The sequence below is a fragment of the Halichoerus grypus genome, chromosome 10 (assembly GCF_964656455.1).
Source record: "Halichoerus grypus chromosome 10, mHalGry1.hap1.1, whole genome shotgun sequence".
Classification (NCBI taxonomy): Eukaryota; Metazoa; Chordata; class Mammalia; order Carnivora; family Phocidae; genus Halichoerus; species Halichoerus grypus.
Window position 1 is genome coordinate 134,356,221 of NC_135721.1, and position 26,050 is coordinate 134,382,270.

General features: G+C 46.4%; 1 protein-coding gene across 1 annotated transcript in view; it reads left to right on the forward strand.

Moving 5' to 3' along the window:
- VAPB (VAMP associated protein B and C) overlaps positions 1 to 22,128 on the forward strand; it is a 57,907-nt gene extending 35,779 nt beyond the window's left edge. The window contains exons 3-6 of the mRNA XM_036094397.2: positions 6,530 to 6,633; positions 10,019 to 10,099; positions 12,042 to 12,218; positions 14,964 to 22,128. Of these exons, the coding sequence (XP_035950290.1) occupies positions 6,530 to 6,633; positions 10,019 to 10,099; positions 12,042 to 12,218; positions 14,964 to 15,122 (521 nt within the window). The 3' untranslated portion in view covers positions 15,123 to 22,128. The remainder of the gene's footprint in view (positions 1 to 6,529; positions 6,634 to 10,018; positions 10,100 to 12,041; positions 12,219 to 14,963) is intronic.
- The last annotated feature ends 3,922 nt before the right edge of the window (positions 22,129 to 26,050 follow it).

The window sequence follows — 26,050 nt, forward strand, 5'->3', positions numbered from 1 at the left end:
TTCTTCTCTTCTGAAGGAAGTCTGATCTTACTGACCCACTGTTTTATGACCCCTGAAGGCCCTTCCCTGACAGGACCCCACTTCTGCAGTCTGTGACACAGCAGACATTGTATCACGAAGCATTAATGCTGGTGATGGGGAGCGGTCTCCTGGTAACCAGCTTCTTCTTAATGTAGTATCAGCAGATACATTTTAAAAGTAGGATAGATGGTTCGTTTAAGAGGGTTTTATCATCAGTGTCTCTGATATTCAAGTGAAATAAATTAAGTTAATGGGAAGCTCTTTTATAGCCTGTCACGGAAAAAAGTACATAATCTCTGTCACAATTTGCATGTATGGAGCTGACAGAACAAACGATTAACAACACTTCTTCTGTCATGTTCTCATAAAGCTCCAGCTAATAGGGTTTAGCAAATTGAATTGGACATGAGATGATAGCAGCTGAGAAATACAAACTTTTCGACATGAGTTGGGGGCAGTGTTAAGCAGGATGTGGCTACTGAGGCACAGCGAGGGTTTCTGAAGGCTCTCAGGGTCTGGGTGGCCACTTGACTTCTTCATTCTTGCTTGCCGGTTGGGAGCCCCCAAGGAAAGGGGAGCTGATGGGTGGCAGACACCTTCTGCACTTGCTGCTGCAAGTGGAGGGAGAGTGGCTGCTGTGGGGGAAGGGCCGAGGCCACCTAATACCCTGAGCTTCCTGGAGGTTCACCAGCAGGCCATGATTTTCACTCCCAGTTTCACATTTTCAACTTGCCAGCCTCATGGTTGTCTATATTTCACAAGTCCCTGCTCTGGCTGTCTGCAGTGTTCTTGTAGGGTGATTTGATTGCTGCTGATACCCACTTCTTTGTGTTTTTACATTCTTGTTGAACTCAAAGGTCTAAATGTAAGTGATAACTTTTAGCTGTTCTTCCTGATCTACACGGTGGCAGCTTGGTAGGTAGGAAGCTCTCTAGGCCTGGAGTTGTGCTCCTGACCCCTGTGACATCCAGCGGTGCCCGTGGGTGTCAGCGCCCGTCTGCAGAGGTGGAGCAGGCAGCTGCTAGGTGGTTTGGTTAGAGGAGCACAGGGAACCCCAGACCCCTTTCTGTGGTGGATACGCGTGCGTTCCTGCATGCGTGCTTCTGTCTCTACCCAAGGCCTGGATGTATGCTGGAACTCATGGCTTGGTTTGTATGAGTTGCTTTCTCTTTTATTTGTTTACCTATTTAAAGATTTTATTTTTAAGTAATCTCTATACCCAACATGGGGCTCAAACTTACAACCCGGAGATCAAGAGTTGCACGCTCCATCCACCGACTGAGCCAGCCGGGCACTCCAGTCGCTTTCTCTTTTAAACTGCACTTTCTCTCAAGAGGCACTGCACAAAGCCACCGATGCCTTCCCTCGAATTGTTTAACTGGGTCGTTTTCCTCTAGGAGAGGGGCATGTGAGGCAGCTTGTTTAGAATAACAGGGCTCTCAGCCTTTTGGTCTCAAGACCCCTTTACACTCCTCGAAATTGTAGACCCAAAGAGCTTATTCATTTGGAGGTTATATTAATATTTATCATGCTGTAAGTTAAAGTGAGAAATTTAAAGAGTATTAATTCACTTAATAACATTAATAAGTCAATTACATGCTAACAGTGACTTTTTTTTTTTTTTTTTAAGATTTTATTTATTTATTTGACAGAGAGAGACACAGCGAGAAAGGGAACACAAGCAGGGGGAGAGGGGGCGGGAGAAGCAGGCTTCCCGCCGAGCAGGGAGCCCGATGTGGGGCTCGTTCCCAGGACCCTGGGATCATGACCTGAGCCGTAGGCAGACGCTCAACGACTGAGCCACCCAGGCGCCCCTAACAGTGACATTTTTAATGAAAAATAACTTCAAAAATTCAGTGAGAAGACTGGCATTATTCGACATGTTTTGCAAATCTCTTTATTGTCTGGCTTAATAGAAGATAGGCTTGATTCTCTTTTTGTGCTTTTGCATTTATTTAGTCTGTTACAATGTGTTGTTTTGATGAAGGTATATGAAGGGAAGCCATTTTTGCCACACATATGTGGTTGGGGAAAGGAAGAGTGTTTTCAGTATCCTTTTCAGGTAATTGTGGACATTATACTTTGATACTACACCAAAACTTGACAAGTGGCACTTTTCTTAAAGTTTAGTACAATGTGGAATCTTGAAACCATGACAGTATACTATTTGAACTTTGTTTCACTAAAATGCATTGGTCTCTTTTGCACTTTGAATGGGTTTTGTAATACTGTATGTTAGCTGAGTTATGCAGATCTTCCAAATGTTGACATATTTCATGACGCAATATCAAAAAAATCACTGATCTCATCAGAAAAGTCTTCAAGTATTTGGGAAACTGGGCTCTTGATGTCAGATAGATGTTTTCCAAGAGTCTCCTTTTGGTAGAAAGCTTGGATTTTATCATTGGCAACAACTACTATAAGTTGTCTTCCTTGAGGTGACAGGCACAGTTGATTCATTTTTGAGCAGATATCTGCCATATACCCAGGTCTACATAACCATTGTTTTTCTGTCGATTGTTCTTTCTAGTAACTGGTGTTCCATGAGAAGGCTTCTGGTTCAGCTCACAATCTAAACATCATACAGCCGTTTCCCAAGACAGCAGAGCACTTCACGTGTGTGTGCATTTCCTCCTACAGAGTGTTACGATGTGTTGTCAAGGGTTGAAATTTAGTAAAATGAATCCTTTTTATTGCTTCCTCCAGGATATTATTAAGTGAAAACGGCCTTTTAAAAAAAGCTGCAAGTGTGTGGCGACGCCTGACACGGAGCCCCTGCCGTGTGGGAGCCGCTGCTGGCCTGTGCTGAGGCGCTGCTGGTCTTACTCTTGGCTTTGCACCAGCCGTCACTGCGGAGCTCGGCCCCGGCGGAGGGACAGGATGTCTTGGTGTTACTGTGCCCACGCTGTCGACTTTATGGATCACCTCCTGGGGGACCTGTGGGCTCCACGGATAGTGCTTTGAGAACCTGGGTGTGGAATCTGACTCTGGAAGCAAAGCCAGTGTGGAGCTCTGGCTCCATCTTTTAATCTGTTGGCTACGGGGTCTGAATGAGCCCGGTGAGCCCGGCCTTCTCTGGTGGACTGTTGCGAGACTGGACGGGATGATGCAATGAGAGTGTGCCTTCGTGGTGCCTAGGACATAGTAGCACCGCTGAGGTCCTTTTCCTTTCCTTCCTGGGGCGTTGGGAAGGTGCTGGGGACTGGGAGACTCGGCTAGGGTGGAGAGATGGAAAGGGTCAGTTTTGCCTTAGCGCATGCCTGGAATCCACAGGAAGGCCTCTTGACTCTTTTTTTCTCACTTGCGCTGCTTCAAGGAAGGGGGGAGGGGAAGGATGCAAGGGGAACAGCAGACCTTTCTGAGGCTGTTTGTGGGTGGAGGGATCTTAGGTTCTCTGGACCTGTCGGTTGTCTGTGTGACCCAATGTAGTTTGTGCTAAAGAGCCAACTCTGAAAATTAGCAGTGTCTTCTGATTACTGCCATCTCCTGAGCACTGGGGACTCTTTACAGATAATTCTGATTCAGCCTCATAGCTCTCCATGGTGGAGGACTATAGGGGGCCGTTCATGGCTGGAAAAATAAAATCTCAAGGATGAGGCAGTTTTTAACCTAGAGCTTATGTGCTGCTGGAGATCTGAGTGTAGTCTAGGACAAAGTTTTCTTCTTTCCCATACTAAAAAAATACCAGGGCATGATTTTGTCACAGCCAAGTGAAATCTGAAATTCTCAAAACCTAATTCACATTAATTTTTAAAAAATGAACATTAATCCAGGGGTACCTGGCTGGCCCAGTCGGTTGGGCGTCTGCCTTCGGCTCAGGTCTGATCCCAGGATCCTGGGATTGGGCCCCATGTCCGGCTCCCTGTTCCATGGGAGTCTGCTTCTCCTTCTCCGCTCCCCTCCTGCCCGCTCATGCTTGCTCTCTCACCCTCTCAAATAAATAAAATCTTAAAAAAAAAAAAAAATGAACACTAATCAGACAGTAGTTTGAACACTGTGGCCTAACTTCAAAAAAGGTTGGCAGTCTCTGTCCAAGAAAGATCATAGTACAAGCAAAGGCATTGGCCCCCTCGTTTATTATGTGCATTTTCCGTGTTGCATTCCTGGAGGTGGACAAAGCATGATGGGAGCTTAGCTTTCAGAAGAAGAGTCTGTGGGGCTGACCTGCTGGTCTGCTCATTTGTTCCCAGGGTTAAATGTCAAGCCCATGTGTGTAACGATGCCCCAGGTCTGTCCACAGAAGAGCTCTTGCCAACTTGGTGCCAGAAGGGGCAATAGTTGCGTTCCAGGTCCAAAGCCACCAGCAAGAACTGCTTTTTTGGGAGGGAACCGTGTCTCTGCACCTGTAAGGGTAAAATTCCAATTAGAGTGGCCTTGAGTTTTAAATGACCTTTTGTTCTCTCTGCTGACGGTCACACTTTGGATTTTGGGTACTCAGAATATCACTATTGGTATCCAGACTTGATGTCATGTGTGGATAAGCCCCCAGTTTTTTCTTTTTAAAGATTTATTTATTTATTTTAGAGAGCTTGTGTGTGGTGGGGGGAGGGGCAGAGGGAGAGCAAAGCAGACTCCGCCATGAGCATGGAGCCCGACACGGGGCTCGATCTGACGACCCTGAGATCATGACCTGAGCTAAATCAAGAGTTGGATGCTCAACCGACTGAGCTACCCAGGTGCCCCATATAAGCCCCGAATTTAAGAAAGTTTTGTAGATTTATTGATTTTTGTCCTGAAGAAGTCTCCCAGTAATGTCCCCTGTAGCTCAGAGCGTGTCAGATGGGTGGTGTGGGCAGCAGAACTGCGTGGGTGACTGTGTATACCGAAACATTGAAATCTGTGTGGTGTTAGATTTCAGTAGACTTTCTCTGTCCCGAAGGTCAAGGGAACTCTGCATCCCCAAGATGGGTGGCAGGGATATTTGCATTTCTGTTCTCTATCATGTTTGCTTTTATACGATGTGATGGGGAGTGTGAATTCACAGAGTATGAATCTGTCTCCTATTGGAGTGGTCAGTGTGGCCGAAGGGTGCTGGGCTGCACTTGGCTCTTTGTTGAAGTTTTGCTGCTTCCTGACACTGTGACTTTGAGCAAGTCACTTCACTTTTGTTTAGCCCCAGATTCTTCATATGTGAACTAAGGTTTAGGACAAACTGCAGTTTAGGACATGTGCCCTTTATCTGCTGCAGGGGGTAGTTGATGGCGAAGCTTTAGAGGAAGCCGCAAGATGGGGCTGAGAGGCCAGAGAACCCTGATTGAGTGCCCTGCAGGAAAGGTGCTGGTGGAGAAGGACAGCACTCTAACTGGTAGAGGACAGGGAGTCAGTCCTTTGTGGTGGGCCCTCTGCAGTTGAGCACCCCTCCCCTTCGTGGTGTGACGTCGGGCAACTTAGTTATTAACCTTTCTGTGCTCCAGTTTGCTCACTGAAAACAGGCGTTAAAATAACCTCCGTAGCAGTACCTACCTCTTAAAGTTTAAATGAGGTAATACTAGACCTAACGTACAGAGCCAGGTTTCTGGCTCATGGGAGGTGCCGAATCCGTGTTAGCGCTTCTCGTGGTCAGGACTGTAGGAGGCTTTTCCTGTGTGTGAGAAAGGTGTGTGTCAGGGAACTTAACCAGGTGTGTGGTTTAGCCAGAGCCTTGCAGCACATCGCGTATCTTAAAGCAGCCGCCGTTTAACAAGGGTGGTGGGTACTAAGGAAGCCGGTAGGAACGGGGAGGCACCTACTCAGTGTGGTGGGCGTGACTTGTCCGAGAGAGCCTTTATGTGCGATTCCTCTAGGTTCTTGGGGAGGAAGGGAGGCTTTATGTGCGATTCCTCTAGGTTCTTGGGGAGGAAGGGAGGCTTTATGTGCGATTCCTCTAGGTTCTTGGGGAGGAAGGGAGGCTTTATGTGAGATTCCTCTAGGTTCTTGGGGAGGAGAGGTGGTTTGTACACTGGTGGTGTTTTTCCCATGCTGTGAGCGTGCTGGTTGTGAAAATTTCCTAACATTGCATTGGCAAAATTGTATTTGAAGCAACACTTGAATACCTTGGTATGGGAAATGGACAAAGAAAAGCTAAAATGAAACCGTCACATGTCTTGGATTATTCTAGTTTATTTCTGAAGAGATCATTTCGCTCTGTTGTCTTGAGCAAGAAGGCAGATGGTATTTGCGCCTGGTTTACCTGCCTGTAGGACCTGCAGCCGACCTCTGTCAGGTGGGCGCTCGTGAAAGGTCGGGGCGCTAGGAGTCAGAAGACCTGCATCCTAAGCCCAGGTCCCAGCTCTGCCACTGTCTGCTGTTTGACTTTAGGCAAGTCCCCCAGCTTCTCAGGATCTCAGGTTTGAGACCTGAAAAGCGGAGAAGATGCTGGGCACTGGCCCTGCTGGCCTCACCTGGGGCGGTGTGAGGCTCGATGAGAGTCCTGGTAAACCGCTGTACGACCGAGATACGAGTTCTAACATAACAAATGGCTGCTGGTGACCAAGCTCTGACCCTCCTAATGAAATATTTTCTTTCTCAGTGATGTTACAGCCTTTCGATTATGACCCCAATGAGAAAAGTAAACACAAGTTTATGGTTCAGTCTATGTTTGCTCCGACTGACACTTCTGATATGGAAGCAGTAGTAAGTACTGAATGCTTCTTACTTTTTTTTAGTAATTAAAAAAAAATGATTAGGTACAGAATTTTGGGTGCATGCATTTCAAAATGTGTCAAAATTGTTTTTAAAGGGGAATGGTGTTTTCAAGGAGGTTTGTACTTTGACTACCTTTATGGTTTTTCTTAATTGATTTTAACATTTAATGTAACTTTCCAGAATACTATTCTTTTCTGACTTTTATATCTCAGTTTGCTTCAGCAGTTCCTTGTTCTGATGGATTGTGTCTTGAATGGTTTGAGGATTCCCTTCCTTTAAACCCCCCTTCTATCCCCCATAGAAAAGGGTCCTTCTTAGTCTAGGGAATGTCTCTTACCATGTCTCCTTGCACACACACCCCCTGCCCCAAGAACCCAGAGGGATGTGAGAGAGTGGAATACTTAAATGTCCTCCAACGCTTGAGGGTTTGTTTTTCTGCTTGGTTCTGGTAAGCATGATTTTTTTTTTTCCCCTCCCTAGTTTCCCTCATTTCCCCCCCCCTGCTTAAATACATGTTTAACTCTGTCTCTAATTTTGGTAAAGATAAGGTAACTTTGTTTTTATAAAATGAATAAGTGATACTATATTATTGGTTTTTCTGGGAAAAGATTATAATGGAAATTCTCCTTAAAGTAAGGTTTTTCTGCATTTGAATAAATCAGCGGGCATTCTGTTGTCTGCGGGAATCACAATGTACAGATAAACCTTACCGTGCACAGCCCCAGCTAGGACAGACTGGCCAGTGCTTGAGCTCACAGATGGGAAAAAGAAGGTGGGGCTCCCTCAACACCCACATCACTTTCCAGCTTGCCAGCCCAAGCTGGGAGACGGGTCCCCCAAGGAGCACCTGCAGACGGGAGTCAGCCGTGGCTCATGAAGCACTATGGTTTTTCTCTTTCAAAAGTTTTATGTGAAGGGCTTTCTATGCACAGCTTCCCTTCACGTTCCAGTGTCACCACTCAGCCTTTTCTGTTAGTCTTGGAAAAGCATAAATGACCATCTTTGCGGATGTTCAAGTTTGGGGCAGGAGATGAGGGTAAGCTGGATATTTTGAGGTTGGAGAGAGATGAGTGATAATAGGCAGCCTTCCCCTTTCATAAGAATGATTATTGAGGCATTTACTACTTTTTCTTTTATTTCCCAGAATATGATATATACTTCATGTTAATTTGTGTGAGCAAGGAAATGTATGGCAAATACAAAATTTGGAATATCTAAGAATGTGTTCGCTTGGCTTTTGCTGCATGGCTTAGTGACAAGAGCATGGGCTTGGGCGTCTCGGGCGCGGGGCTGAGCTCTGCTTTGTACTAACGTTGTGGCCTTGGGCAGTTTTCATTAACTCTCCGTAGGATTGGGTCACCTGTAAAAGCGGGATAAAAACCTAGGTCACACACTGTTGTGGGATTCAGCGTGCTGTGTGTGTCGAGCACCTGGCACAGTGTCCGGAGCTGTTGTATCTGAGGGCTCTTGTGGTCCGGGCCCGCGATATACAATAAACGTGAATTTCACCCCCTTTTATGATAATTTTTGTAACACTTAAATTTTTTTTATATGAATGTACATTGTAGGAAATTTTGGAAATACACAAATAAGCAAAAATAAAACTAAAAGTGACCTGTAATTTATTTACCCTAGACCTAACCACTGTTATGGAGAGCTTTGTGCTATTTCTTTATTTTAAACTATATTTTTTGTATTTTGATATACAGAAAGAGGAAAAAAATTGTACAGTGACTACTCCTATAACCTTTACCTAGATTCACCGTTTAACACTCTGCCACATTGGCTTCATTTCTGTTATAAACTTTCTTTTTTTTGCCGAACCACTTGACTGTAAGACGCAGACTTCATGACACTCCACTCCTACATGCTTCAGAACAAGGACAGTGTCTCACATAGTCACAGCACTGTCCTTATAGCTGAGAAAGTTGACATTAATCCAATCATGTTATCTAACAGAGAAACCTATATGCAGCATTTTCCAATTGCTCCAAAATGGCCGTTAGTTGTTGTTACTCTAGTAGAGTCCAGTACCCTCAACCTTTTTTGTTTTTCGTGACTTTGATTTTTTTGAGTCCAGGCCAGTTCTGGGATTGTCCGTTTATTTCCTCATGATTAAATTAAGGTTAAATGTTTTTTGGCAAGAATATTCCATAAGTAATGTCATTGTATGCATCATATCAGAAGGCATTTCATACTGGGTCGTCCCTCTATTGGTGATGCTAAGTTGGATTACTTGGTTACGATGGTGAGTGCCAACTCCCAGTGTCAGGGCACAATTGCCCCTTGTGGTTAATAGGTAATCTGTGATACTCTTGAGTAATCCCGATGCTTGGAGATCATGTGAATATCCTGCTCATCAGCAGTCTCACCTGGTGGTTTGAGTGTCCAGTGATGATCCTTGCTTGATGCTCTTTTGACACACGCACACAGGCACACGTATGCTCGTGTGTGTGTGTGTGTGTGTGTGTACAGAGGAACAGACTAGACTACTGCCTGTAGCTTCTTCACTTACGATTCTGTGAATTTTCTCTGTGTACTCTTCAGTATCATTTGAATGGCATGCTGTTCCACTGAATGGATCTGCCATGATTTATTTGGCAGTTCCTGTTGTTCGACATATAGATTGTTTCCTATTTTTGGCTCTTGGTACTTGTGTTGCGCTAGCTGCCTCCTGCATGGTCCTGGGGCGAGGGTGGAGAGTTTGTTCTTTTTTCCGTATTGTAACCTTCTTGCTACGCTGGTCTGCAGTTCTCAGCATACCCTGGGATTCCTGCCCTCCACTGCCCAAAGGAGGAGGATTAAGCCAGGAGTACATCATCCCAGAGCATGGATTTAGCCAGGAAGTCGTCCCCACCAGTGGGCTGGAGGGAGTGGGGGTCAGCCCAGACAATGGCTTGCTCATAAATGTGCCCCATTGGTAGTTGGCAGCGTGGTTCTAAAACCACTCCCAGGTACTATACGCTTACTTTAAGAAGGATGTACCCTGCAAAGTAAATTTTATTTTCCTAAGGAGAGCCAAAGTTACCTCTGACCGCTCAGACATAATTTAGAAAATTCCTCTTCCTTCAGCAGTGGTTGTCTCTGTTCCATGTGCTTCCCACAGACTAGCAACAGGAGCAGCATTGGTTGACTTGGAGGAATCAGGCTGCAGGACTGGGATTTGTGAAGTGTAATAAATATTCAGGAAAGCTAGTGTATTTAATCTTGTCATGTTAAAAATATTGAAATCTTAGCAGACGTAAGTTCTTTATTTGATATACATCAGGGCTTTCTCATTAAGAATATTTTTTTGAAATTGTCAGTTATAGGAAGAAAATTATTCTTCCAGCAGCTTTATAATATCCTGATTATTAAATTTAAATTGTTTTAGTGGAAGGAGGCAAAACCGGAAGACCTTATGGATTCAAAACTTAGATGTGTGTTTGAATTGCCAGCAGAAAATGATAAACCAGTAAGTATGTTTATAGTTAACAATAATTGAATGTTGCAAGCTGATACTCATTTGCATACCATCTCCTGCAAAACCAAGATTTAAGTTGGCAAATTATTTTCCTTCTTCTGAAGTCTGATGAAAAAAATAAGCTGAAGTCAACAAATAAGTGGGCCTTCATGAAATCAGCCTTTGAGAGACTTGCAGAAAGACAACTAATTGAAACAATTTTTTTTCTTGAAAAGTGCAACCTGTTGGCTGTTGAAATGTCATAAATCCTAAAGAGCTTCTTTGACTTGGCAAAGTTATAGGTTGCTGTAAAGAGTGGGTAAGTCTACAACAGGGAATAATTTGCCGTTTATCATGGTGCTTGATGGACAGGTGGTAAGCTCTCGGGTTCTGTTGTTTCACAGACTGCTGTCTTAGGTCTCCCTGTCTGCACTTTCCCCTAACACCACCTCACCACCCCCTTAACCCTCCTGCCTCTTTAGTCAGACCTGCTTTTAGATTAGGGTTTCTCAGCCTCAGCACTATTAACATCAGGGCTGGATCATTCTCTGCCATGGGGGCTGTTCTGGGCCGTGTAGGATGTTTAGCAGCATCCCTGGCCTCTCCTCACTAGATACCAGTCATCACTCCTCTTGTGTGACAACCAAAAATGTCTCCAGACATTGCCCAGTGTGCGCTGGTGGGGGCGGAATTGCCTCCTGTTGGGAGTTGCCCCCTGTGCTGCCTGAGGGGGTGAGGGAAAGGACTAGCTGCCTCCAAGCTGTCAGCTCGCTTTCCTCCATGAAACCAAGGGACAGACCTCTCATGGCCCTTGCTCGTGACCAGTTGGGAGAGCATACTCTATCTGAAATGCTGATTTGGACCTTCCTTCAACTTAGAAGAACTTAAATTGTATTAAAAAACACCTTGCAGAATATTCTACTACCCTGGCTGTTAATAGCTGGAGTTGGGAAATCGAAACGCCCACATTCCGTGAACATTGTCCGTAGCGGTCTGCAGGAACGCTGTTGATCTCTGCCACCGCTTCTTAGTAGTTTCTCCCTGCTCAGCGACTGACCGCCATCGTTACCCTATTTCTTGGAGCGGGTAGTGGGTTTTTTGTTGTTGTTGATGTTTGTCTCTTCCCATTGCACATTTTGTCCCGGGAAGGTCGGTTTGGGAACTTGTGAGACCTGTGTTCTGCTCCTGGCTCTGTGCTGTACGAGCTTTGTAGATGGGGGCTTTCCCTTTGCAGGGCTCCCCTCTTCTCACCTGGAAAATGAAGGGTCGAGCTCGAGAGTGCAAAAGGGAGAGTCGGTCGTTTTCGGTGTGCTGCACAGAACCCCTAGGGCAGTGATCCCCAGCACACCTGACCACCTCCATGCCCTCCCTGGTACCGGCTCCTCCCCAGTCACTCTCCAGAGACTGTCATAACTGTCTCGGCAGGGAAGTGGGGGATGTGCAGCTTCCCTCGATTGAAATATTGCAGACACTGAGCTAGTTTCACCTTCAACCCAGCTTCGAAGTCCTGAGTTCGTGAAATAAATCGCTCTGTGTGTAACGTCCTCCCTGACTTCCCACCTCCCCCGTCCGGGCCCATCCTGGGGATGTTGAGGTCTTCCTGGTGACAGTAATTTGTGGCTAATAACTCCTGAGCTTGCACGATTACGATATGCTAATTTTTGCATGGCAGGAATTTGATAGTGCAGTATGCACAGCCCTTTTTCTCTTCCTTTGAAGTATTAGTCTCAGCCGAACTTCATTATTTGTCCTTATCCATAATTTCTGGGGCCCAGTTGCTTTAGATTATTAAGATACTAGATAAAGTGATCCATTTTTAAAATAAATGTGACATTTTACAGTGTGGATGAAACGCTACCACATGTGGTGTTTGCTGAGAACTACTTTACTTTGCATAAAAAAGTCCTTTATTACATAGTTGGTGACACTTGGGCTTTCATTTATTTCTGAACAGCATGATGTAGAAATAAATAAAATTATACCCACAACTGCATCAAAGACAGAAACACCAACGGTGTCTAAAGCTCTGAGTTCTTCTTTGGATGACACTGAAGTTAAGAAGGTGATGGAAGAGTGTAAGAGGCTGCAGGGAGAAGTGCAGAGGCTCCGGGAGGAGAACAAGCAATTCAAGGTAATAGCATCTTCTTTTTTTTCCTTTAAGATTTTATTTAAGTAACCTCCATGCCCAACGTGGGGCTCGAACTCACAACCCCAAGATTAAGAGTCACATGCTCTACCGACTGAGCCAGCCTGGCGCCCCAGTGGTGTTTTATTTCCTGATAGTCTACAGAAAACAGAGGCTTTTCCACTGTGATCTTGAGTGGGGAAGTTGACACATCCCTGCGTTTGTAGAATCGTTTTGTATTTACACATCCTTTCCCTAGGGAGAAATTTCTGTGGCTTTCATCAGGTTCTCAAAAGAGCTCTGACACATTCCCCCCTACCCCCTAATTATCCAGTGTCCCTGAGCAGAAGTTTCTCAGCTATTTAAATTCTTGTTCCCTTGTACTTGACATGTTATAATTTCTTGAATCTTCTAAACCTTCTATGAAGTAGGGATTGTTCCCATCCCCAGTTTACAGATGGAGGAGACTGAGAAACAGAGGGGTTAAGTGACTTGCCTGAGGTCACACTTCCAGTGAGAACTGAACCCAGGCTTTGTGCCTCAGAGTCCACATCCATTCCATTCTCCTGCCTCAGCCTGCAGACTCTCGTCCTCTTGTAAGGAAACCAAGCCTCTCTCGCCCTCCCGTTAGTGTCAACCGAAGACAGACTCTGAGACTAAACACAAAACAGCAGTGGTTATAACCCTACTCCATCCCCAGTGGGTGAGAATCTTTCTTTAGGAGGGTAAATAGGTACTCTTTTAATATAGGCATAATTGTCATTTTTGAAGATTCTAGGTGGGTCTGGGCAGTAGGGTCTCCTCACACTGTTCACACGGTGATGAGATTGGAGATGGAAAGTTGTCGTAGTAGACAGGGGAGATTGTCGAAGGAGGAGCCTGAGTCTCCAGCTTGTGGGTGTTGACGAGGTGGCTGGCCTGGTGTTAGAAGGCCGGGCTGCGCTGGGTGGTGAAGGGAGGCGAGGCGCACCTCGTTTGGCCTCGGCGGCCTGAGCTGTGCCAGTGCTCCCGCTCGAGTAGCTCGGAGTCCGTCGTGGTCCCAGCGTCTCCTGGGCCTCCACTTGCAAAACATACCTAAGGCCCTTCCAGCTTTAAAAGTCTGTCTGTTTCAGACAAGGTCTTGATGAGAATGTTTCTGAACATCTGGTCATAGGAACTTCTGTTGCAGCTGAAATCTGAGACCGGTCTAGTCCCTTCTCGATCACGCCACTCACCCGCCCTTGGCATCCACTCTTTAACCACCACAGCACCAGACACACACGGTAAATACATACCGTTCAGTCGATGACTCCTTTTATCCCGACAGTGCCGTAGGTACCGGAGAACTGACTGTCTGGAGAATGGCATCATCTTCTTTCTTTGCAGTAGTCTTGATTTGCCTCCTTCAGTAACTTCTTTCAGTATGGAGTAAATTATGAAGCTGGCATTTTACTTTTTGGCTAAAAATCTAAGATATGCCTAAAGCTTCTCCTTGAGCGTATTTCTCTTCAGAAACAGAGTCCTGTGCCATTTAAAGTGATAAATAGGTAGAAATAGCTTCTATATAAACCCAATAAAATAAATGCTGTATTTTGCTGTGCCCATTTTTTTTTTTTGAAGTTAATCGAATAACACCAGTCATTTATCACTGTGCAGCGATATTGGCCATGCCCCATGAGCAGAATATCTTTAAAATATTATCAGACCAATCTTGACGTTAGAAGATTCTTTATCCTGCCAAACACTGATTTCTTGTTTTGTGTTGTTTCATTCTTTCCTTCGGCCGACACATTTTCTGAGGCCCTCCCATGTACCCGGCACTGTGGGTGCAAGCATGAGCTATCCCAGCCATGGAAGAGCTCCCTGCTGACCAGGGTCGCTGGGGTCGCAAATACTGACGACCCGAGTGATGAGTGGCCCCACAGAGATGACAACAAATGCCGCGGAGACTCAGCTCGATGGACTAGCTGCCTGTTGTCTCCAGGACTGGCTAGTTTGGGGATGAGTAGATTTTGCAATTAGCCAGAGATGCACCTGAGCCCAAGTAGAGAGGCCTTGCTGCATGCCCTGTTGAGGAGTGTGGACTTGGCCTTGGGATCAGTAAAGGAGGAAGAAGTTTCTATTCCGTGCATTAAGTAGAAAATATCGGAGATGCCTCTGTCAGATTCAGTGACATTTTAATATGCCACATATCATGTCTTCTATCCAGCAGTCTGCATGTAACTCATCAATACAGAGCTCTGCATTTGAAAGCTTCAGGGCCCCCCACTTCGTAGTTTCTTGTGATTTTTATATTTGCGCTTTGGGAAGTGTCTATCATTTCAAAACCTGTGCCTTGGTTAGGGAAGCCTGCTCAGTAGAGGGAAGGAAGACAGAGCGGGTTGGAGTCTGATGTAGGAGAGCGGCCGGGAGGCATGGCTAGAGAGGTGGGTGGTCCCAGGGTGCAAAGGGCCTGGCTGACACTCTCAGGGGCGTTTTTTCTGTAAGTGATGGGGAACCGAGGCCCGCCTGCTTAGATGGGTGGTATGAAAAGGTGGCTAGCAGCATCGTGTGCGTGGGTGAAGGCAAAGAGGGGCTTCTGGCAGTGTTTTCTCAGTGGCCTCAAGCCGGTACCTTCTCCGTGGGATTCAGTTTCTCCCTTTGAAAAATGAGGAGGCTGGCCCACACTATTTGATTCAAGTCTGCTTACAAGCCCACACTGATAAAGCTGGACAGTTGACTTCTCCTTCTGGTGCCTTGGGTTGTCTTTGAAATGTGCGCTTGCTCCCGTAGGAAGAAGATGGGCTTCGGATGAGGAAGACAGCGCAGAGCAACAACCCTGTTCCTGTGGTAGCCGCGGCCGGGAAGGACGAGGGCCTCAGCGCCCGGCTGCTCGCGCTGGTGGTTTTGTTCTTCATCGTTGGCGTGATCGTAGGGAAGATCGCCTTGTAGGGGCAGCAGGCAAAGGGCGGCACGCTGGATTGATGGGCCCGCCATACCATGGGGTTTGAATTTATCATAACCATGTGTAAAAAGAAGTTAATGTGTGATGACATCTCACAGGTCTTGCCTTTAAATTACCCCTTTCCTGCGCGTGCACACGCGTGCACACACACACACACACACACAATTATAACGTAACAATCTTTTAGAAAGTGAAAAATGTATAGTAAATGATTGGGGGGAAAAGAATGGTCTTTATTAATGACAAGGGAAACCGTGATTAAATCGTAATGGCATGTTGTGTCACTTTAGACATTTGTAGCCTTGGTACATGTGGCTGGGTTGATTACCTCTCAGAACAAGACCCTCTTCCTGCCTGTTGGTGCTGGCCCTTGGGGAGCGGAGCCCAGTGTGGCGGGGAGGGCCGTCCCCTCCACGTAGCACCCCCCCTGCCCGCTCACCCCCGGCCTGCTGCTCCATGGTCTGCCCTGGGCCTGGCCGTCGGTTCCTTGGGACCGATGAGCGAGGTCGGAAGCCAGCGGCGTTGTGCTGTGGCGGTGTCGGGTCTGCCCATCGGGGGCGGAAGGCGGTGCTCAGCGACTGACCCAACACTTTGGAAATGAAAGTCAATGCTTTGTTCTCTTAAAGGGACCAAGCTAAATTACTGTCCGTTCATGTAGTGAGATTGAATTGTTACTCAGAGATGTTTAATGCATATTTAACTTATTTAATGTATCTCATCTCATGTTTCCTTATTGCCACAGATTATAATTAATGCTGTGGCCTAATGCCAGGGGGTGAGGCCGGCACTGCTGCTGGAGACGGGCTCCTGTCTCTCCGCAGGTTCTGGGCTCTACGTACATGTGGAGGTGTGGTTTGTCTGAATGTTGGAGAATAGCTGCCAGGAGGTGTTTCTCTGTGTAAATAAGTAACAACCGTCAGAGAGGGAAGTTCTCAGTAGCAACAGTCAACTCTGTTACCCTTTTGAATGGCGAAGACTAGCTGATCTTCCGTTTTGTTCCTTCAGTGCCCCTCCGCCACCACGCATACTTCCAGCACACGTGCCCCTAGCCTGGTCCTGACCTTTCCTGCGTGGCCCTCGCTCGGGCTGGGGCGGCAGACGGAGCCAGCGGGGTGGGGCCGGGGGGTGGGGAGGCTCTTCAGATAATCGTCAAGTGGCGATTGAGAGTTTGACTGTAAATTAATTTTATGCCATAAAAGACCAATCCAGTTCTGTTTGACTATGTAGCATCTTAAAAAGAAAAAAAAATTAAAATAAAACCCCAGAATTAAGAGTTCTTTTGTCATTTTGTCACACTTGCTATAGGGGGGAAATTATTATGATCCTCATTATTATTTTGTTATTGGAAGGTTAGTTCTAAAATGAGCCCTATCAATGAGAAATACATATGTTTAATGATTTGAATATATCTATCTATCTATATATCTCGTGTGTGTGTGTGTGTGTGTGTGTATGTATTTGTTGTTGGCTTCAACTGAGAGTATAAAAATAAAACTGCTGAAAATCTTAAGCAGCTGGTCACCCTTGCCCTTCCATTGCTTTGCCCCTCAGTAGAAAGAAATCTCTCCTCTGGGTCAAGGAGCCGTGCAGAAAAGATGAGAGATAAGCATGCTGAGCATGGCGCCAGGGAGTGGGTGGGTTTGAAAAGACAGATTCATCAAAAGGAAGAGAGTTCTTAGAAGTCATCCGTTTGAGTCACGTTCCTCCTGAGCTTGGCTGGGGCGGAAGGGCCTTGCTTCTGGCCCTGAGGATCTGGTCAGGGACCTAGAGACTGGGAGCTGGGCATCTGCAGTCTAAGTAAGTAGCTTCTGTCTTCATGAGAAGTTACTGTATCCCGAGTGCTTGCAGGGAACATGGAGCAGACCTAGTTCGCAGCCACACACCTGGTGCTCAGCTGGTGTTGAGTGCGCGCACGGGGAGGGCTGCCCGAGTAGAAGTGAGTCTCCAGTATTATCTTGTCCACGTGGATCCAGGGACTTACGGAATGGGGTGAAAAGACTGTACCTTCTGGCATTAATTTTCTGTAAGTGGGCTACAGTCTGTCCAAATGCGGTAGCTGCAGTGAACCGTTCTTGACAGCCTCCAGCCCCTCATGGCCTCGAAAGGACCGGGCTCACTCAGAAGGGTCTCAGACTGTTCCTGGAGTGCGGCACAGTCCCATTTCTGTGGGGCGGAGCTCTGCAGACTTTCTCAAGGGGTGTGGCTGTGTGTTCCCATAAAACTTGATTCACAGAAACAGCTGGCGGGATTTGGCGTATGAGGCTGGAGCTTGCCCGCGCTTGCACTGGGGTGGCTGAGTTCTTAAAAAGAGTGCCTCGGATATCTGTTCTGTTCTCAGACTTGGCAGTGACTTCCTGTTTTGTGTATATGCAGGAGACGGCATTCAGCTTCTCCGGAGATGTGGGCCTTTTGTTTGTAGCTGAAAATCAGAATTTAAAATCCAGAGTTGTCTTCTTTCTAACTAATCATCCTGTAAGCTCTCTTTCTCCTTTCGAGGTTAAGATTCGGTGAACGCATGTTAGTTTATGGGGCTTTTTGACTGAGCAGAAGAAGGGAGCTTCCCAGGGAGAGAGGGAAGGTGATGGTGGGGAGATTGGATATTATGTAAATCATCCAGCAGTAAAGAGTGTGCTAGGAGAGGCAGAGTGTGCGCGCAAGCACTGCTAAGGGTCAGGGACCATTTGAAGAGCCACAAACACTCAAGATCTCAAACCGGAGAAGTACGCACCTTTTGAGTGTCTTTCTTGGAAGGACGGATGAGGAAGCATGAGGGTCAGGCAGAGAGGTAGGTGTGTGGTCCCTTCCTGTGGCCTGGCCTGTCCCGAGCAAGAGGAGAAGAGTCAAATAATCAGAATAAACTGGCCCGGCCTGAGCAGGGCTGACTCTGGCAAGGGCGCAGGCCGGCCCGAGCCCTAAGCCGCAGCGGCCAGGCCGCCCTCCCTCCCGCCTGCTGCCTCGGGCACTGCTTTGCAGCACCTCCCAGAGCGGTGCCTTTGGTTTAGAAATCTGCCTCCGAGCCCACCAATACATAAGAGATGTAAGCAATAACAGAGTCCTGTAAATTTTTATTGATTGAATTTTTAAATTGATAATTGAAGCTCCCTCCGCACAATACAAAATACTTCTTAAAGACAGCAGGCTGTATTATTTGTAGGTATGAGGACCCGGCTTTAGTTTTTTTTCCCTTCTCCTAGTTTGCATGTTTTCCCGCTCTAGTCTTCTAAATTGCTGGCACCAGCAGTAATAAATACTGATAAAATCAAAATTGATTTTTACCAGTGGACAGTTTATGCCTAGAGAGACGGCTTATACCTACATAACACAGAAGGGGGGAAAATGAGGAACCTCCAGTGATCCGTGAAAACCTAAACGCTTTCAAACAAATCCCAGGAACGGAACTGCTATCCAGAGATATCAGTGTGGACTTGCAGGCTGTGTTGGTCAGATACAACAATGCAGGGATAGCTCAGAGCTAAATAGCCTTTCAGGTTAATTTGAGAACAAACTGTGTGTGTGTGTGTGTGTAGACTATGTACCATATGTAAGTAGCTTAACATTTTTCAAATGGTGCCTATATTTTTTGCACACACAGATCTTTATTTTTGCAAACTCAGAAATCCATGCCAAAATACAATACCGTTTGTCATTTTCAGTCCCTTCTCTAAACCGGACCATTTACAAGTTTCTTGTTATGGTTTGTGAAATTCTTCTTAGTTTGAAAGAAAAAAATGAGAGAGATGGGACTTGGGTGTCCTGGTCACCTTGAGCACTGGACTGCCAGCCTTGCTCAGGTGAAGAGGCCGCTGCGCCCCCTGCTGGCGATGGCAGCTCACTGAGGGCGTCTCGCGGGGCCCCGGGGTCCAGGGCAGCCTCCCCTGCCCCTGTCCGTGGAGTCCGTCTGGCTAGAGGAGGAGCAGAACTAGGTCCAACTCCGGAGTTCTCCAAAGCGCCCACTCCGAGGAGTCCTCTCTCAGTTGCGTGGGCATGTTTGCTGTTGCTGGGTGTGAACGCTGTCAAAGATCAGCAGAAGGGGACCTGTTCTTAGAAGGTCCCCCGGGAGTCAGTTCCTGCACACAGATCTGCGAAGGCCTGTGATTACCCATGCTTGAAGGCAGCCCGGGGACCACACGTGCCGCACGTCGAGTGGGGCCCTCGGGGTTTCCCTGACGTGGTTGGGTGTGTGGAAGTCTTGTTTTCTTTTTTAACCTTCCTCAGACAGAGCTGCTTTGACAGCAGCCTTTTAGGGAAAGTTGCTGTTGTTCCGGTGCTCCCTCTGCCTTGTGCAGAGCACTTCCAGAACGTTCGCTCAAACAGCTGTGACCCAGTGGGGGTGGGGTGGGGGGGTGAGGGCTCTGTTTCGCACATGAGGAAATGAAGTCTCCAAGAGGTAACGCTGAGCAACTTCTCAGAGCCTCTCGTTCGGAACGAAGTCGGTCTCTGAGAAGTCAGTGGCGAGGCTGGGATGGCTAAGACGGGGCTGGGCCGCATTCCCACTCAGCGGTGTGAAGGCTCCAGTGAGCGAACGCGCAGTCTCAGCCGCTCGGACCGCTTGTTCCCCTTCTATGTGTTTGCCTTCATACCTCATGCAGTTATTCTAAAGATGAAGTGGACAGAATCCAGACGCTCATTGAGATGCTTTTTTATTTTTCTTTTTGAAACCAAACACACTTCAGACAGTGAAGAAACTGCGTTTTCCATTTTCTCATTGCCTGAAGATCTCTGCCTGATGCTCGTGGGGAATGAATTTTGGGGGCTGTGGAAAGAAAATGCCCAGTCTGTCTCAGCAAGGCAGTGACAGGGATGCTTTCTGTGGGGCTTTACGTAACTTGTAAATTAAATGTGAAGCGAGGGCAGGTCGTTAAAATTGGTATCACCGAAGTGGCCTGCCGAGGTTTAAGAACAGCCAAGCTGCTAGGCTCAGACCTCTCCCCGAATTAGCGCGGCACTTCTCGCGGAGATCATGGAAGGGAGCAAGTCCCAGCAGACCCTGGTAAGGGGCGGCAGCCCAGAGGCGGGCTTGGGAGGCTGTGAAAACGGGCCTCCAGCGAGACTCCCAGCCCTCTCGCTCCTACGCCCGAGTCCCATCTGCCACACAGTCAACAGGGTCAACCCCAAAGAATGTCAGTTGGGGTGCACGAGCCCCCTCACCCCACGCCCCGCCGACCCCCTGCGGGGGGATCCAGACCTCCCTCCACGGGGTGTTAGCGACGTCATCTATGCCACTGAAAAATAAGGTTTTGTTTTATTTTCATTACAGGGGTATTTGGGGAAATTTAGAAGACATGAACACACACGAACGGTTGTGTATAATAGTTACAAGTGAAACCCGTGGAGGTAGATGAGAGGTTGTCTCGAGTAATATAATTACTTCAGATTTTTTTCCTAATGGAATTAATTCATTAGAAAATGTCTGCATCGACTCCGTAGAAGAGGAAGAAAAAGCTAGCAACAAAAGCATAGCTATTACCTAACTTGCCGTAGATATTTGCAATCATGATACCTTGGAATGTTGCCACAATATGGATTGCTTTGATTAAAAGATGTCAGTTGAATAAAACAGTACCATGGGATAATAGTTTTCTGCTGCTAGATAAATGCTAATGTTTATTTTTAAACCAGGAAACATTGATCCTGTGACAATGCCCTATTAGAATTACTTTATTATACCACAGGGTTGATGTATATTTAATCATTCGGCTAATGGACGTGGGTGCGGGACTGCTGTGCGCTCACGGCATCCTGATGGACGCTGGGAGAGTGGCCCCACTCCTGCCCAGCGCCACGGCCGGCCCCAGCGGAACAGGGTCCCGTTTACTTTTTGATTCCCTTCAGGACATGCCAACTAGGGTAGACAAATCTGATAGCTCAACACAGTTTCATTAAGGCTTAGTGCTAACAAGAATGCATAGCTTTTTGTGACTTAAAACAATGATAAACTAGCATGCATGTTTCTCACGTCAACTCAGTGGTTTTTCATGTGATACGAAAAGGTCTGGTTCTTTGTAGGAACCTGACGCCTGCATTCCCATCTTTCTTTTGTACTTTAGAAGCCAACTACATTCAGCTGTGACCCTCCACTGCGGCATTCATTTAAAACGAGATTTTTCCCTTGACTCTTCTAGTTGGATTCAGAGGTCAGAATTTATTGTCTGTAATCCTGAGACCATGTGTACAAGAACTGCTTGCCTCCAGCGTTCGCGCATTTAGCAAACATTTATCAGTTTACCTTCTGTAATATGTTAAGATACTGCAGGAGATGCTGAGGAATTAACAGGAGTGATTTGTTTTTGTGCGTTTCACTCGTAAGCAGCCTCAGTAAAGTGATTCAAGCTTATATGTAGAGAGCAGACTGCAAAGTACATTTGGTTCTCATTTCTGCTGCTAGCGTTTCCTTTTTTAAGAATTTATAAACTGCTGCCATTTGGAACTTCCTATAAGAAACTCAGAATGATCTATTTAAATGTTCCCTTAACGTCCTCTCTCCTTTGTGAGTAAAGAAGTCATTTCAATGGTGCGCGCTGTCCCCCTCTGCTTTAAGCTTTCTCCCTGTCTTGGGGAAAAAAAAAAAAATCTCTGCAGTTTGTGGTGTGTGTTTTTATTCTGACTTCAATGTACATTAACATTTTGGGGATTAAGTCTTTTAAGAGATGTCTTAGAATGCTATCGTTTTAATAATTTTTCTTTTCTGTATTTTAAGTTGTATTTCCTGTTTTGACAGAGAATTCATTTAAAAAGTTGGTGCAGGAAAGGACTCTTTACCATCATCCATTCTGGTTATCTGATATGTAATAAATTCATGGTTTTATGGCTGACTTTACATTTCCCGGAGGGAAGGAGATGTATCTCTGCAGTGTCCAGATCGAAAGAGCCATTCAGAGCGTGTTCTCAACATGTTCCGCCGTGTCGGCCTGATGAAGCCCGCCCTGCCAAGGCATAAACTTTTGTACTAGCTGTCTCCGTATTCTGTTCAATAAATTCTGTGCTCTGAATATATTTAAAGGATGCTTCAGTGTAAAATTATTTTGAACGGATGGCTTAAGAGCATTTGGATATGCTTTAGGGAACACAGCAGCGCCCATTGCTTTGCTCTGCCCCTGATTCTCGGGAACATAAAATCGGTTGAAAATGAAAAATCATAGATATCTTCTCTGACGGAAACAGACGTAAGGAATGACTTAGGTCAGCTTCCTCATTTTACTGAGGAGGAAACTTTTGCCCAGTGTGGGGGCCGGGCACGCATTCCTGTACTTTCCTGAGGGGTGGGGATGGGGGTGGGGAGGATTTGTCACTGACAGAGTCCTGGCTGGTGGAGCTTGCTTCCAGGTCTGCAAGGTGCGCCGGCCTGTCTTTAAGCTGCGCAGGACAGTTCTCCAACTTACAGTGTCATCTTTTCAAAACGTTAATGACAACATTTTAACTTCTTTTGAAAAAGTACCACAAGCAAACATTAAGACTTGACACCAGTCCAAAAGACTCCCCCCCGCCCCAGGCCCAGACCCTCGCCCTTCTCCAGGGACTCCTGAATGACCCCATTTCCCGTTTGCCTCTTTCCAGAGACCCTCTCTGTGTGTTCGAGCGCGCACAGCCCCGCGTTTCCTTACACGCAGATGGCACACGCAGCCCGCCGTCGTAAGTGTTTTTTGACTTTGTAATATGTCGGAGATCATTTCATGTCCACACACATTTTCTTAATGGCTCTGTCGTTTTCCTTTGTGATGTGCCCGTGATTGACTTAACCAGCCCTCCACGGAGGTGCACTTTACCCGTTTCTGGTCTTGGCTGCTACAAACAGCTGCAGCAACACCCCTGCACACGAGTGGGAATAATAGGGCACCGTTCCGCGGGGAGAAATGGCTGAGTCAAAGGGTGCCTGCATTTTAAGTTTTGCCCCGTGACTTCCCCACTGGCTTCCATGGAGGATGTGCGAGCTCCTGTCCCCACCCCCTGCCCCCCCAGGCTAGCACGTTGCCATGGCTGATTTTTGCATTTCTCTGCTCATCTGGAAGGGGCGCACAGTTTCTTGGTTTCAGTCCACATTTCTTTGCATGAGGTTGAGCAGCTTGTACGTGTAAAGGTCGTTTGAACACACATGTGAAGATCTAGAATGATGGAAGTTCAGAGGAAGGGGAGTCTTAACCGCGGAAAGGGCCAGGGGTAGAACAGCAGAAATGCAGTTCTAAAGGGGTACATTTATGAATGTGGAAATAGGAACGTACGGTATTTTACTCCTGGGAAAACCACTTGCCGCAGAGGGTATAGAAATGGATTGGGTGGGGGCGATAAATAACGCTGTACTGCCAGCTGATCAAGCTCTCGTTCCTGACCTCTGCCAGCGACGTCCCGATGGCGTCGGTCTAAGTGAGCCTGTCCTCTTGCTTCTCAGGGGTCCTTATTGCAGGGGGCACAGGTAAGGCCCAATTCAGTGTTGCAGACCATGGAGAGTTCTGGAAGAGGGACTAGAAATGGTGGTCATCCTTAAAGCTGTGAAGTAGAGGTGTTCTGTACTCAACAGTCGAAGGAGCCGTTCTGGCATTCTCATCATCTCATTACTCAAGAAGACAGATGCCGCCGGGGAAGTTGCCAGGGTCCTGTGATGGGGGAGACCCGCCCCACCCCCAGAAGCTGCACTTAAGGTGGAGGCTTTACCTTGTCCAAGTGGAACTTCGCTTTCTGTTTTCTTAGCAATGCTTGACCACTAAAATCACTTCAAAGAAAAAAAAAAAGTAAAAATTTGGAGAAACACAAAATTAGTGTTACGGGCTTTTTGAAAAATGTAACTTTATGCTACTTAAAAGATGTTAGGAAAATGTGTACGGAAGGCAGGAGGCTTTTTAAAGTCAAGCCAAGCAAGACCCATTGTTATATTTCAGCCCCCGCCTTGCAGTCAGATTGCTGGTCCTAAGTGTGACTCCAAAACACAGAAAGTATTTTCTGTTCGTAATGGTAAAACCATCAAAAGGTATCCCTCTGGTGGCTGTGTGAAGACGGGCTGGCAGCTCACGGCTGGCGCTTCGGGCACTTTCTCCCGTGTTTCCCTCAGTCTCAGACATGGAGGATGAGTCTAATTTGTACAAACTCAGCTGCTCCCTCCTCCCCCACCCTGGGATGCCTGTGCAAGGGCACCCTCCCTGCTCCACCACGCCTGTCCCCCAAAGCGTTTGACACCTCTCTTGCCATAGTCTGTCCTTACTGGATTGAAAGCAATTTGAAGGGAAGTTCTAGGTTTTGTTGTTGGATTTGGTTTTGCAGTGTTTTTTTTTTTTTTTTAAGTTTTTATTTAAATTCCAGATAGCTAACATACAGTGTTAACGTTAGTTCCAGGTGTATAATATAGAGATTCAGCACTCCCACCCATCACCCGGTGCTCATCACGACGAGTTCGCTCCTTCATCCCCATCCCCCGTTTCCCCGTCCCCCCGCCCCCCTCCCCTCTGGTGACCAGCAGTGTGTTCTCTGTAGTCCAGAGTCTGTTTCTTGGTTTTCCTCTCTCTTTTCCCCCCTTTGCTTGTTTGTTTTGTTTCTTGAATTCCACAGAAGAGTGAAATATATGGTATTTGTTTTTCTCTGACTGACTTATTTTGCTTAGCATTACATCCTATAGATCCATTCATGTCATTGCAAATGGCAAGATTTCATTCTTTTTTTTTGTGGCTGAGTAATATTCCCATATATATATACACACACACACACACGCACACACACACACACACGCACTACATCTTCTTTGTCCGTTCATCTGTCGATGGATACTTGGGCTGTATTCATAATTTGGCTATTGTAAATAATGCTGCTATAAACATCAGGATGCATGTGTCCCTTTGGATTAATGTTTTTGTATTCTTTGGGTAAATACCTAGTAGTGCAATTGCTGGATCATATGGTAATTCTATTTTTAACTTTTTGAGGAACTTCCATACTGTTTTCCACACTAGCTGCACCAGTTTGCATTCCCACCAACAGTGCACGAGGGTTCCCCTTTCTCCACATCCTCACCAACACCTGTTGTTTCTTGTGTGTTGGTGATTTTAGCCATTCTGATAGTCGTGAGTGAGTTGGTATCTCTTTGTGATTTTGATTTGCATTTTCCTGGTGATGAGTGATGTTGAGCATCTTTTCATGTGTCGTGTGTTTTGCAGCATTTTTAATTTTACCTTTTACCAAAGCATTTCATGTGCATTGGATAAAATGCAAAGTAGTTCTAACAGGCTCATAATGAAAACCAGCAGACCCTCCTGGCCCTGAACCTCCACTTCCTAGAGGCAGCCGTGTTAGCGCCTTCTGCCTTCTGGTAGTAACATGTCTATTTCTCAGTCATGTGGCTATATTACTTTTTCTTGAGTTTTCACTTCTGGATCTTATCTATTGATTTCCTTCTAAGGAAGGTAAGGATTTGGCTCCAGTCACCTTTCTCTCTCCACCCCTGTCTGAAGCACAGTCTCCTTCCCCTCCCTCTCATAGTGTTATGTCACAAATTTTGGCTATGTCAGTATCCTTTTGCTTGTTGAAGACTTAAATATCGTTTGCAGCAAGGTATTGTCTGTTCTGTGATTATAGTTCCCTTTTATACATAACCCTTGCCCTCTCCCCTGCTTAGTTTCTTATATAGCTTTCATTAATTCTGCCCTGGACTCTGACAGAAGTGAAAGAGCATTCACACATTCGGTACCCTGTGATTCTTATGTATTTTCTTGGGAAGGTCCCTCCTGGAGCTCTCTGTTCTTTTGCTACTCTCTGGACTGATTGGTCTCCAGACCTGCTGCCCAGCTCTCATCCCAGGAAGGCCCTTCCTTCACCATCATCTGGGGATCTCCCTTTGTTCTCTTCTGGCTGGATCTCCTGTTTTCTGTTTCTCTAGCTTCCTCTTTCTTGTTTTACCTCCTCACTTCGGTGGAGTACATCCTCAAGCTGGTTTCTG